General features: G+C 39.3%; 1 protein-coding gene across 6 annotated transcripts in view; it reads right to left on the bottom strand.

Moving 5' to 3' along the window:
- Positions 1-14,317, bottom strand: part of WAPL (WAPL cohesin release factor) — an 87,583-nt gene that overhangs the window by 3,140 nt on the left and 70,126 nt on the right. For 4 of the 6 annotated variants that reach the window (XM_021943328.2, XM_021943327.2, XM_021943324.2 and 1 more), the window contains 4 exons: positions 14,084-14,199; positions 12,893-13,057; positions 7,159-7,366; positions 4,207-4,295 (listed from right to left, as the gene is read on the bottom strand). In XM_021943328.2, the coding sequence (XP_021799020.1) occupies positions 4,207-4,295; positions 7,159-7,366; positions 12,893-13,057; positions 14,084-14,199 (578 nt within the window). The remainder of the gene's footprint in view (positions 1-4,206; positions 4,296-7,158; positions 7,367-12,892; positions 13,058-14,083; positions 14,200-14,317) is intronic. The other 2 variants (XM_021943326.2, XM_021943325.2) reach the window with 1 other exon arrangement.

A 14,317-nucleotide genomic window follows, 5' to 3' on the forward strand; every position in this document is an offset into this window, starting at 1 on the left:
ACCTGGCTAATTTTTGTATTTTTAGTAGAGATGGGGTTTCATCATGTTGGCCAGGCTGGTCTCGAGCTCCTAGGCACAAGTAATCCACGCGCCTTGGCCTCCCAAAGTGCTGGAATTACAGGCGTGAGGCAGCATGCTGGCCTACTTTCATAAATGCAAAGAAAAAGGCCTGAAATAACAAACTGCACTGTTTAATGTATGTGTATGTTTCATTGGGGGCCCCGGAGGAATAGGAGAAGAGGGTGAGGACTTTACACTTGAGAACGTACTCACAAAGCTGCTCATGAAATAAAAAGATGAAAGAAAAATTCACACGCTTCACAGATGAATTCAACTAATTATATAGGACAGGAATTAACTAGAAGCATCTTTCCAAAGGTAATCTAACCTCACCTACGACAGATTCTCAGACAGTATCAGGAGAGAAAACCCTTCATTATTAGCAAGAAGCAGCCAAACTATATATAAACCAATCTGTTACATGGAAAACATTACACAACCTGCTTAAAAAACTATTTCGTTACATTAAAGAATGCTTTAAATGTTTTAGGGAGAATAAAAAGAAAAGACCTTTTAGGAAGGTTCACCTGTAGTAAGGAGCAAAAGAAAGTATACTGTCCCAAGTTTGGGGACACAAGGTAAAGGTTAAACAAAACCAACCAAACAACAATAAAACACACAAAAACTTCCAATTTGACTTTTGTTAGCGGGGGCAAAAAAGGAGAGACAACATATTTCTCTTCAGAAATTTGCCACTACCCTCCCCCTTTTTTCTATTCCCATGCCAGGGTACTTGCAAAATTAGAAAGCGGCAAAATAATGAGATGAATACAGCTTCAGAAAAGATCTAATCAAAAAACTGCTAAAGTACTCATGTGCTGAAGGTATCAGTTACATTCAAACTGATCCTTCCACCAAAAGCTATCACAGTAGTGGGCAGAGTAGTGGCTAAAGTGTCTCTGGAGAACTGCTCAGTAGAAAAGTACACCTCTATAAGAGAGAATATATGATTAGCTCCTATGTTTTGGATGAAACTCCCTCAATCCAAATCAAATCCTTCTCTGTCAACACACTACAGAACATAACATACAGCATTTCTGAGGCAATGGGAGGGACAGTGACCGCATTTTTTAACAGAGTATAGCAGGTACAAAAAGAAAAGGCATGATACAGCATGGCCTATTCGAAAAATTTTAAAAGTATCCGGTGGGTATGTAAGTTTGGAAATTGGCGAAGCAGTCTTAAGTCCAGGGTCTTGCAACATTAAACAGTCATTAGTCCCCTTATTGGCTGTGAGCCAAGGAAGACTGGGCAAGGAGCTATCTGATCAGCAAGTGCTCTGAAGTAAGTTAGCTCTGGTGGCAATGTGCAATGTCCCAGGAATGGACGGGCAAGAAAGAAGGAAGAGCAGTGAGAAGACTGACCACTGCAATGCACCAGATGCAAAGTGAGAAGTCATGAAGGGCAAGTGAAAACAGGATCAGACCACAAAGCAGCATTTGCTGCAACAACCACATGCTTTCTTGTCTATCTCTTTCACTTACACATTAGGCAAACCAAACTTCCTTTACATTTTGTGGTATCAGCTAGCTTTTTGGTGTTAATCATAATAATCTCCAAGGCAACAAACAAATCTGGGGCTCTATGAATTCACAACATTGCCTACAACTTAAGAACATTCTCTCTTTAGAGACAAGATAGATACAGGCAAACACAAACAGGAATTAGCATGGGAAAGATGACCCAAGATAAATCACATGTGGTAATAACACAATTTCAAGAATGATTATGTAAGAAAGAATATGACTGAAATATGACTAAACCTATAGTGTGTACAAAACAGAGTATCTAAAAATCTTTACATTTAAATATTATTTTCATTGCTTTTGAGGCCTGCCTCTTCTTCCTCTCCTGTGTGTGATGTGTTTCTGATTTGCTCTTAAAATCTTGTCACTGCAAATAAGAAAAAGGGATATAAAGATCTTGCGGGGCCTCCAGAGCCATGATGAGAACTTTGGTCTTGATCCTGAAATGGGTGGTACCCAGAGGGGCCACACAGAGTGGGCTCGTGTATTTAGGTTGGTTAAAATATAAGTATGGAAGAGATGGACAAGATGGATTCAGAAAAAACACACAGGACTTAGTTACAGAAAGTGAAAAAAAAAAGGCAATACAAAGAATTAGATGGCAAAAATAAGGAAACGTGGCTGGGTAGATGGGCCCAAGTACAAGGAGCCAGCATGAGTTCCTGCTCAAATGAAGCCATGCATTTATCATTACTCTGTTCTTCCAGTCCTCCAGCTTCAAAATGAGATGGCCCCTGCTTCCTACTGAAACTAACCCCCCACTCTATAGGTCTCCACTCTTTCTTGCTCCCTCAATGCCCTTGCTCCTAGAAAACAATCTGCCTTCCATTTCAAACTCTGGCTTTACAATAATCCACCTACGCCCAACCCCCCCATCTTAAAGAGAACACTCACAATGATTCTGCCGTGTCCTTCTTCAACAGTTTTACTCTTCATCTTTGTTTTTCCCAAGGCAGCAGACTATCCCCATAGTCATTACCTTCCACTTTCGGGCTGACTCAGCCTGATTGTCTAGACATTCGTATTTCTCCAAAGTGAATCCTGATGATCTAATCCACTCATAGTAATCCCATGTTCCTGGCCAGCAACTGGTTCAGACAAAAGCATTGTGACCCGATGCTGGCCAAGATAAGGAAGTCTACCTGGTGAGGGGTTAGAGTGGCATGGGGTCCCAAAGGGGAAATAAACAAACAGTTGTCTTAAAAAGATACGTATTTCTAGCCAATGTACCTATGGAAAAAAAAAAGAACCTAGAGGAAGAGGCACCTATTACTGCTAGGCATTATTTAATTTGATGAGACACCTAGCTTAGCATGGGACCATGAGAGCTAGCAAAGGACAACATGTGGAGGACAGCAGTTTAAACACAGAAATGGGGTGAGCACTGTGGCTCACACCTATAATCCCAGCACTTTGAGAAACCAAGACAGGAGGGTCACTTAAGCCCAGGAGTTCGAGACAAGCCAGGGCAACATGGTGAAACCCTGTCTCTACAAAAAAAATACAGAAAAACAACAAAGACAGAAATGATCCGAGCCTCTGATGACCTCAGTGAGGCACTGACATCACCCAAATTAGACTCTGCCATCTTGTTTAAGCCAGATGAGTACAGGTTTCACACTATCCCTTCTTTTACTCCAACCAAAGGCATCTGAACAGATTCATCCATCAAACAAGAGCCTTTTCTTTTCTTATTTATTTTTTTGAAACAGTCTCACTCTGAAGCCCAGGCTGAAGTGGAGTGGCGTGACCTTGGCTCACTGCAAACTCCACCTCCAGGATTCAAGCAATTCAACTCTTGCGCCTCAGCCTCCCGAGTAGCTGCGATTAGAGGTGTTTGCCACCACACCCAGCAAATTTTTATATTTTAGTAGAGACATGGTTCCACCATGTTGGCAAGACTGGTCTCGAACTCCTAACCTCAAGTGATCTGCCCATCTCGGCCTCCCTAAGTGCTGAGATTACAGGCGTGAGCCACCACACCCAGCCACAAGAGCTTTTTCATTAGACCTAATGTATTCTGACCTTTGGGACGTACCTTAAAAATCTCAACAAGTAGTTTTCAATATTATACACTATCTTGATTTTTAAGTTGATTTCATGTATGTAATTCTTCCTTTTTCATGAGATTAAAGGACTGACTAGCTTGTTTTCCAGAACTGCTTTTTCTTATATCTTTAACAGCCTAACTCTGACAGGCACATCCTTTCTAACAAAGCCATAAAGATCAACTTTATTTCACTTTTTAAAAAGTGAAAATCAATTTAATTTACTCCACTCCAAGCCTTACTTAATAAAACCTATATTGGAAAGGATTAGCATGTAAAAAATGCTACACATTCCCTTTCCAATAGAGACTGTACTAAAGTTTTTACTTTAAAACTATTTAGGTAATTTAAATAAAACTACTGGAAATGTTAACACATTTTCTTGCCATTTTTCCTCCATAGAAAACAAACAGTTTAAATAACCCTATAACCAGCCAATAGCCTTTGTGGAATAAGTTGGACATTAAAGGGGAAACACTGAAGAAATAAGTAAGTGAAACAGGTAAAGGTATGAAGCTGTTACATTGGAATCTTTCAAAGATACATAAAACATCACTGAACTATGTACTTACTGGACTTTCCTGGCAGAGACACCCAAGAAGTAGTGCTGTGTAGGAGGCCACAATGCAATCCTCCATGTGTTTGCCGGCATGCTGAAGGGCTGAGAGAGTCGAGAATTGTAACAGTATATTAATTAACACAAACCTTACAAAACCAACCATTCTGTTAGTTATCTTTACTTCAAAACAGCTACAAATCAACAAATGATGCTAGAACAACTGGATATCCACAACTTAACAAAAATTAAATCAAAATGAAAAAAGGATCCAAAAGAAGAGCTGAAACCATAAAACTTTTAGTTAAAATTTTTGTGTTACAAAGGAAAAAATTAACAAACTGAAAAGATAATCCACAGAATGATAGAATATATTTGCAAATCATGAACTTGATAAGGGTCAAGTATCCAGAACATACAAAAAAATTCTTAACAACTCAACAACAAAAACAACCCAATTAAAACTGGGCAAAGGGCCCAGGCATGGTGGCTCACACCTATAATCCCAGTACTTTTGAAGGCTGAGGCGGGAGGATCACTTGAGCTCAGGAGTTTGAGACCAGCCTAGGCCACATAGTGAGACCTCCTCTCCACTAAAATTAAAAAACCTTAAATGGGTGTGGTGGTGCACGACTGTAGTCCCCAGCTACTTGCAAGGCTGAGGTGGGAGGATCGCTTGAGCCTGGGAAGTCAAGGCTACAGTAAGCCCTGATTGTGCCACTGCTCTCCAGCCTGGGCGACAGAGCAACACTCTGTCTCAAAAACAACAAAAACAAAAACCCACAAAACTGGGCAGAGGACTTAGAGAATTCTTCAAACAAGATACACAAATGGCCAATGAGCACATGAAAAAGATGGTCAGCAGCATTAATCACCAGGCAACTGCAAATCAAACCACAATGAGATATCATGTCACGCCCACTAGGATGACTAAAAATTTTATTTTACAATACAAGTAACTTGGAACCTTCATACATTGCTGATGGTAATGTAAAATAGTGCAGCCACGCTGGAAAACAATTTGGCATTTTCTTAGAATGTTAAACACACAGTTACAAACAATCCAACAATTCCAAATCCTAGGTATAAATCCAAAAGAAATGAAAATGCATGTCTACAAAAAAACTTGTAGATAACTTCAAAAAGCTAAAAAGCAGAAATCACTCATATGTCCATCAGTAAACAAATGGATAAACTATAGTATAACAATATTATGGAATATTATTTGTCTACGGAATACAGTATTAACAAATACTGTATCACGGATAACTTTGAAAACATTCTGCTGGCTGACAGAAGCCAGTCATAAAAGGCCACATATTGTATGATTCTTTTTTAAATGGAATGTCCAAAACAGGCAAATCCATAGACACAGAAAGTAGATTAGTGGTTGCCAGTGCCCAGGGAGGACGGGAAAATAGGGGTGATGGCTGCTAATGGGTATAGGGTTCCTTTAGTGGTGATAAAAACAGTATTTGGAATTAGTGGTGATGGCAGCACAACCTTGTGAATATATGAAAAACTACTGAATTACTCACTTTTAAAGGATGAACTGTACAGTCTGTGAATTCTATCTCAATAAAGCTGTAACTTTTTAAAAGACTGCTAAAAAACCAAAACTGTTATTACGCCAAAAAAAAGAAAAGCATCAAAACCTAGTAACTGAGAAAAAGGAAAAGTATTACAATATTAGAACTAATGGTATCAGATTTGTGGAGAAGTGGGAGTAACAGAAGGAGAAAAGGCTCAGAATGAGACATTGCGGCAGCTTGCTTCCTAGTGATGTAAAACTGAACACATTACGGTCGTCCCTCTGCATCCGAGCGGGGATTGGTTCCAGGATGCCAGCACCCTCCAATACCAAAACTGGCGTATGCTCAAATCTCTGATAGGAAAGGGTGCAGTATTTGCATATAAGACACACACATCCTCTGACATACTGTAAATCATTTCTAGATTACTTCTGATACCTAATACAATGTAAATGTTATGTAAATAGCTGTTATACTATATTATTTATTAACCTGTATTATTTTTTCTTCCTCAAATATTTTTGATTTGTGGTTGGCTGACTCTGTGGATGTGGAACCCACATGTATGGAGGGCTGACTGAACTTAAATTCATAACCTTAGTGATATGAAGTTACAAATGGCTATTCTGCAGAACTCGTATGAATGGCAAAAGTTGTATCACAAATTCTGACAACAGCAGATACTCAATAATGTATGACTGGTGAAGATATTACCTCTAGTATCTTTTTTTTTTTTTTAAATGAGAAAGGGTCTCACTCTGTCACCCAGGGTAGAGTGCAGTGGTACAATCATAGCTCACTGTAACTTTGAATTCCTCAGCTCAAGCAATCCTCCAGCCTCAGCCTCCTGAGCACCTAGGACTACAGGCTTGCGCCACCATGCCAAGCTAATTTTTTAAATTTTTCGTAGGGATGGGGTCTTGCTAGATTGTCTCAAACTCCTAGCCTCAAGTAATCCTCCTGCTTCAGCCTCCCAAAGTGCTGGGCTCAGGTGTGAGCCACCAGCCTACAGTATATTTCTTATTGTTTCCCATCTAGCACTTACATTTTGAGAACTATTACTATAATTTATGACAACAGATCTTCAAGTTTATAGTGAAGCTGAAAAAACAATCTCAAAAACTGAAAACTGAAAAAATCCTATTATGTCTCCTATGTGTCTCTTCACAGATGAGTAAAGGAAAGGAGGGCGCCGGAAGGAAGAGTGATTTAACTGGATCTTTCCTGTCACTAGCATGCCTGCCATTGGCATGCACCTTCCTCACTGTGGGAGAACTACCACAAGCACTCAAGTATCAAAGTTTGTCTGGATTGAACTAGAGAGGTCCTCAAGTAATAGCTAGATTAAGACAATCTGCGAATTAAAATGGTTTGAAGAAAAAAACAAAATCAAACCACTATCTTCAATGTAAGTACATCATTCAAAGTAAATATACCTTTATTGAGGTCAAGTTCTTCATCCTCCTCCTCCTTCTTATGTTTCTCTTCTGTAACATCAGTCTTTTCAGTTGATACCCACTGTATTTCTCCACTTGTTTCTTGCCACTCTCCACTCTTATCATGCTGAGTGGTGGGAGCATCTTTGATCAACTCATCTGTTTTACTTTCTGCTAGCTGGGCTGCCCGCTCTCGCTCAAGGAATAGCTGATAAAAATTATTTTTGAAGATCATTAAAAAGAGATCGCCAATCAATATGCATATATGCAAATATAAAGTTATAGTTGCTTTTAAATGTATCACTAACTCTAAGATGGTTATGTGGTAAAAAGAGGTGAGTATAAGTAAAAGCTTTTGCTCTACATCCTACTGAAAGCCAAAACAAAAGTATAAATGCTGCTAAGATTCAATGAAGTCATCTACTAATGACGCAGGTTGCTTGGAAGAATGAGTCTCGATAATTTCCCTTAATTTGCATAATACAAGAAATTCAAACAAAAAAATACAAAATTAGAAAATTCTTAAGTCAAAGGGGAATATGCTAAATTCCTTGCCATCACTTACTTTATTTTCCCTGAGCTGGTACAGTACTGACACATAGAAAACACTGACATGAATTGGGAAATGCTCCAAGTTACTAAAAGAATTGCCTGAAAATCAAATGCCAAGCAGACCCCAAAGATTTGTTGAGTATACAGAAGAGTGGTACACAAACTTCAAAGAGAGATTATACAAGATAATATCTTTCAGAAAATAAAAGTTAACCTTTATAGAGAACAGCAATTCTCAAAACTGGTCTAAGAATCCCTATGGATCCTTAAGACCCTATCAGGGAGTACAGGAGGTCAAAATTACACTCATAATAATATTAAGAGGTCTGCTGACTTCTTTCTTCTTTCACTGAGTGTACAGTGGAGTTTTGGAATCTACATGCCATGTGATTATGTCACTGCTCTAACAGCTAATGTAATGTCTCCCAGTTTTAATTTCTAATTCAATAAATATAGATAGATAAAGCACATATAAACAACAAAAGTTCTTTGGGTTTCCCAATAATTTTCAAGCCCTGAGATAAAAATGTATGAGAAGAGAATAATGGACTCCTACTTATGACTTCAGAAAGAACTGAGTTGTTGTGGGTTACTCTGAAGACACAACTTCAAGGATGACTGCTTTTGAAAAGGTCAAAAAAAGGAAGCTAAACACAGCAAGGGCTTTGGAAAAATAAAAAGAATGAACCATCACTGTTTCTGGACATGTACAAAATGCCATTTAAGGAAATACCAAAAATACCTAGGAACCTGTTAGACTAGCAAAAATCTTGGCAAGAGTATGAAGGAATGGGGACTCATAAAAAGTTTTAGGGGGAAGTATAAATTGAGGGCATAGGAAGTATGTGTTTGGTGATGAGGGTGGGAGGAGTTAGGCATATCAACTTTAAATACAGTACAATATATTCTGACACAACAATTCCTAAACCAGAAAAGTACGCTCACAGACATACTTTGTATGGCCTGGCCAGGCAGGGTGACTCATGCGTGTAAATCCTAGCACTTTGGGAGGCCGAGGCAGGCGGATCACTTAAGTCAGGAGTTCGCGACCAGCCTGGCCAACACAGTGAAACCACCTCTACTAAAAATACAAAACTTAACTGGGCGTGGTGGCGCATGCTTGTAATCCCAGCTACTTGGGAGGCTGAGGCAGAAGAATCACTGGAACCTGGGAGTCAGAGGTTGCAGTAAGCTGAAATGGTGCCACTGCACTCCAGCCTGGGCGACAGAGCAAGACTCTGTCTCCAAAAAAAATTAAAAAAAGAAAAGTATGGCCTAAGATTTAGATGTTAGGGTATTTATTTCTGTAATTTTTGTAACAAACTAAAACTTAAACACAAAACAATCAAAAAGTGTATCAGTAGAGGTTTGGTACTAAGGCAGAGCATGGTGGATCACGCCTGTGATCCTAGCACTTTAGGAGGCAAGGCAGGAGGATCATTTGAGTGTAAGAGTTTGAGACCAGCCTGGGCAACATAGTGAGACTTCAGCTCTACAAATACAAAACTTAGCTAAACGTGGTGGCACGTGCCTGTAGTCCCAGCTACTTGGGAGGCTGAGGTAAAAGGATCACCTGAGCCTGGGAGGTAAAGGCTACAGTGAGCTGTGACTGGACCATTGTACTTCAGCCTGGGCAAAAGAGACTACTATGTAGGTATGTATGTATGTATATATGTATGTATGTATGTATAAATAAAAAAGCTACTGGTTTGCAGTCATTACAAAGAATGTGATAAACCTATGTGTTGACATGAAAAGCTCATGAAGACACTTAAAGCAAAGAGCGGGTATAGACTAAACACTATGTACAGTAAGAGTCCCTTTATATAAAACACATTGCACATTTATTTTTTATTTACTTTTCGGACAGGGTCTCACTCCCATTGACCAGGCTGGAGTACAGTGGCAGGATCATGGCTCACTGCAGCCTCCACTTCCTGGGCTCAAGTGATTCTCCCACCTCAGCCTTCCAAATAGCTGGGACTACAGGCATATGCCACCACACTTGGCTAATTTTTTAATTTTTAGTAGAGACATAATTTTGCCATGTTGCCTAGGCCAGGCTCAAATTCCTGGGCTCAAGCAATCTGCCTGCCTCAGATTCCCCAAGTGTTGGGATTATAGATTACAGGCATGAGCCACCATGTCTGGCCTCCACATTTATTTTGATATATGCACAAACACTAATTTCTCAGGACAAACACAAAACTGTTACAAATGGTAATGTTTTAGGAAATACATTTATGGAGTTTAAACCTCTCTGGATCTGACTTTTTTTTTCCCCCACTATTTTTGTGAATTATGTTTGGTTTTTAAAAAATAAACAGATCCATAAATAGGTAAGAACAGCTAGAAAGAGGAAAGTTCATGTCAGTAATCAGAACTACCTGTAAGATTCCATTTATACAACATTATTGAAAAGATATGTAATTTGAAAATTACTGGATTCAGACCAATGTTACCAGTAGCATAAAGGATATAAATATGAACATGGAATTTTCCACTCTATCTTTGAATAACAGAATTAAAAGCCATTTCTTGATACTTTAAGATAACTGATACGAGTACAAGGCAGCACAATTTTCTAAAATGAGTAACAGAACCCATCACCCAAAAGGTATTACAGTCGAAAAACAAAAACTGTAAACTGATTTAAAAATAACAAACCATAAACCATAGCAGATAAAAGAAAGCCAGAGAAGATACAGGATGACACCCTGAAGGACAAGAAGCTTCTATAACACTAAGTGCAAAAGAGGAATACTGGAAGTGATATTCCCAGGTCAATTAGACACAGTAGGAAAATTTGAGACTATCCCTGAAACAACTCACAAAAAGGGATCTCCTAGGGTGTGGGGGTGGCTTCTGCAAATGAACCCCTATTATGTGAATAATGCAGACCTATCATCTGTGCCTTCAAACACAGCTCGTGAGGCGGCTGACGGTAAGTTTTTATTCATTTCTAGGTTCCATTTGAAGAAAAGTCAATTTTTAAAAGAAAGGGACTAGAATGATAGAAAAAAATTAAATGAGATGAAAAAAGATGGAAAACAGGTTGGTGGTAGCTAGGAGACAGGGAAGGCAGGTAAGCTGTACAGTGAGCAGCACAAGAGAATTCTTTTATGGTGATGGTTCTATACCTCAATGTAGTAGTGAGTACATTAATCTATACATGTAATAAAATTGAACAGAGGTGCATATGTTACACACAAACATAAATGAATGCAGATGAAAAATGGTGAAACTAAGTAAGGTCTAAAGTGCAGTTAACAGTGATGTACCAATGTCAATTTCTTGGTTTTGCTATGGTACTACAGTTATATAAGATGTCACCATTTGAGGAAGTTAGGTAAAGGGTAAATGGGATTCTTTGTACTATTTTTGTAACTTCCTGTGAGTCTATAACTATTTTGAAATAAAAAGTTTAAAAACAAGTCAACTGTACAGAAAAAAAAATACTTTTATTTTAAAACGTTTTTGAGACACGGTCTCACTCTGTTGCCCAGGCTAGAACACAGCCCTGTAATCACGGCTCACTGCAACTTCAAACTCCTGGGCCCAAGCAATCCTCTCACTTCAGCCTCCCGAGTAGCTGGTACTATGAGCATGCACCACCACACTCGATCAACTATTTTACTTTTTGTACAGACAGGATCTCACTATGTTGCCCATGCTGGTCTCAAACTCCTGAGCTCAAACAATCCACCCACCTTGGCCTCCCAAAGTGCTGGGATTATAGGTGTGAGCTACCTAGCCTAGTCAAGAAATGCTTCATTTAGCAGAAAAATAAATGTGTCGATGGGATCAAAGACAGAGGTGCCAAATATTTTAAAATGGTTTTTGCATTAAATGAAATCTCTAAATGGTATCTGGAGACTAAAAGTAGTCTATTACCAATTATTGTTAGTAAATTACTACTACCATTTACTATTACTGTTATTGATAAGTAATGACAATTTATCACTAGTTTCACATTTAATTTTGTATTTTAAATAAACTAAAATTTCAAGGCTAGTCAAGACCGAGTATCCTGAATCTAAGAAGAAAATCCTAGGGATTAACTACCTCTTATCTACAGTCAACATTCAATCACACATAATAGAGAACAAAAGAGGATAATGAAAAATGACTTTAAATGGTTCAAAGAAACATTCTCATTCACGATTTCCCATGCTCAGCTACTCTGCTCTTTCCAGACTGGGTAAGGGAACAGGTGACAAAGGAACTTCTAGCTTTCTATGGTCCATAAGGTCAAAGTTCTGGACACAGATCAGATGAGTAAATAAATACTAGAGAACATGAAGTGGATGAGATGGGCCTGGATTCTTGACTTTTTTTTTTTTTTTTTAAACAGAGATGGGAGCTCACTATGTTGCCCAGGCTGGTCTTGAACTCCTGGACTCAAGTGATCCTCCCCGCCTCAGTCTCCCAAAGTGCTGGGATTACAGGTGTGAGCCACTGCACCGCACCCAATTTGATTAATAAAACAAATGTGCCTTTGTTTCTGCTTTTTGGTAACAATACTTAAGGAGTGATTATAACAGTTGAGAAAAATCAGCAGAATAAAGTAAGAATGCATTCTAAGCAGTGTACTGATCTACAGAGAAATCACAATACCATTTTTTTTTTTCTTTGAAACAGAGTCTTCCTCTGTTGTCCAGGCTGGAGTGTAGTGACATGCCACCTTGGCTCACTGCAACCTCCACCTCCTCAGTTCAAGTGATTCTCCTGCCTCAGCCTCCTGAGTAGCTGGGATTACAGGTGCATGCCACCATGCCTGGCTAATTTTTGTATTTTTAGTAGAGATGAGGTTTCACCATATTGGTCAGGCTGGTCTTGAACTCCTGACCTCAAGTGATCCACCTGCCTCGGCCTCCCAAAGTGCTAGGATTATAGGCGTGCACCACCGTGTACCACATTTTTAATTGGTTACAAATTCTGGTTTAAAATAAGCTTTCACCCTAGACGCTGTGAATATTTAAAAATTGGTCAGGTGTAAAACAGTCCCTTTCGACCCTAGCAGAGACATGCTTCAGGAGTTCTAACTAAAAAGGCTGGGGGAGGGGCAGAGGGGGCCAGCAACAGGTGGGGAAGAAAAGGAGGTAAAAGGTGGAATTGATAAAAGAAATTGGACAAATCCAACAAACTGCAGTTATGAGTTTGTATTTAAGTGGTTGCTTACCTGCACTAAAGCCTGAACAGCATGAACTTGTCCAGCTATCCTTAAACTACCATCTCCTTCTCCACTACAGATGGAAGAATCAAAAGAACACGATGTTTCCATGTTGACAAGACAGTGCCGATTCCGAGCGCTATACTCCACTAGATTTATCAGCAGACCTAAGCCCTTCAAAAATTTTAAAAGACACATATTATCAGAGATGAGTGCTTAAAACAAATAAACACAATATACACAATTTTTATTGGTAGCTAAAAAGCTGAATATCAGTGTTCTACCATCTACAAAATGGCTAAAAACCAGTAGTATGAAAGGACAAAAAGAAAAAAAAAAGTAAAAAGACCGGGCACAGTAGCTCATGCCTGTAATTCCAGCACTTTGGGAGGCCAAGGTGGGTGGATCACTTGAGGCCAGGAGTTCAAGACCAACCTGACAAACATGGGGAAACCCCATCTCTACTAAAAATACAAAAACAAGCCAGGTGTGGTGTTGGATGCTTGTAATCCCACCTACTTGGGAGGCTGAGGCAGGAGAATCGCTTGAACCCAGGAGATGGAGGCTGCAGTGAGCCAAGATTGTGTCACTGCACTCCAGCCTGGGAAAGAGACTAAGACTCTGTCTCAAAAAAAAAAAAAAAAAAAAAGCAAAACAAAAAAACGCACCAATTTTCCCAAAGAATCATTCCTTTAATTTTTAACCGTCACTTTTAGCTTTTGCACTTTTTATGTTTACATAGGGTCTTTCATGGCTTTCTTTTGCACAATAAGAAGTACATTCAGCCAGCCGCAGTGGCTCATACCTCTAATCCCACCACTTTGGGAGGCTGAGGCGGGCAGATCGCTTGAGGCCAGGAGTTTGAGACCAGCCTGGGCAACATGGCAAAATGCCGTCTCTACTAAAAATACAAAAATTAGTCAGGCATGGTGGCACATGCCTATAGTCCCAGCACCTGGAAGGCTGAGGCAAGAGGACTGCTTGAAACAGGGAGGCAGAGGTTGCAGTGAGCCAAGATGATGCCACTGTAGATTCCATCTCCAAAAAAAAAAAAAAAAAAAAAGTATGTTCTTAAGGAAATTCATGAAAAAAACCCAAAATATATTAAAGGGTTGGTTCTTAAACCCAAACTAAGGTTAACATTTTGCACACCTTACTAGATATGATACTCATTTTTCTGAAAAAGTCATTTCAACTTACCAGCACTCGAATATCAAATCTCTGCTCCTGAGGTAGGTACTTTGGAACCTGAAGCACACAGTTCAGTGCTGTGCCTATGAGACCGTCCTGCTCTCCTGTTTTGGTGCTGCCCCACTCTGAAATAAGAAATGGATATAGGAAAGCGGTTATTGATTCTTCCTTAGAACACTAATAATGGAGATTTATTAACATGGACATTAACTTGGAATTGTACAGTCATTTCTCTATTGAAAC

The sequence above is a fragment of the Papio anubis genome, chromosome 11 (genome assembly GCF_008728515.1).
Source record: "Papio anubis isolate 15944 chromosome 11, Panubis1.0, whole genome shotgun sequence".
Taxonomy (NCBI): Eukaryota; Metazoa; Chordata; class Mammalia; order Primates; family Cercopithecidae; genus Papio; species Papio anubis.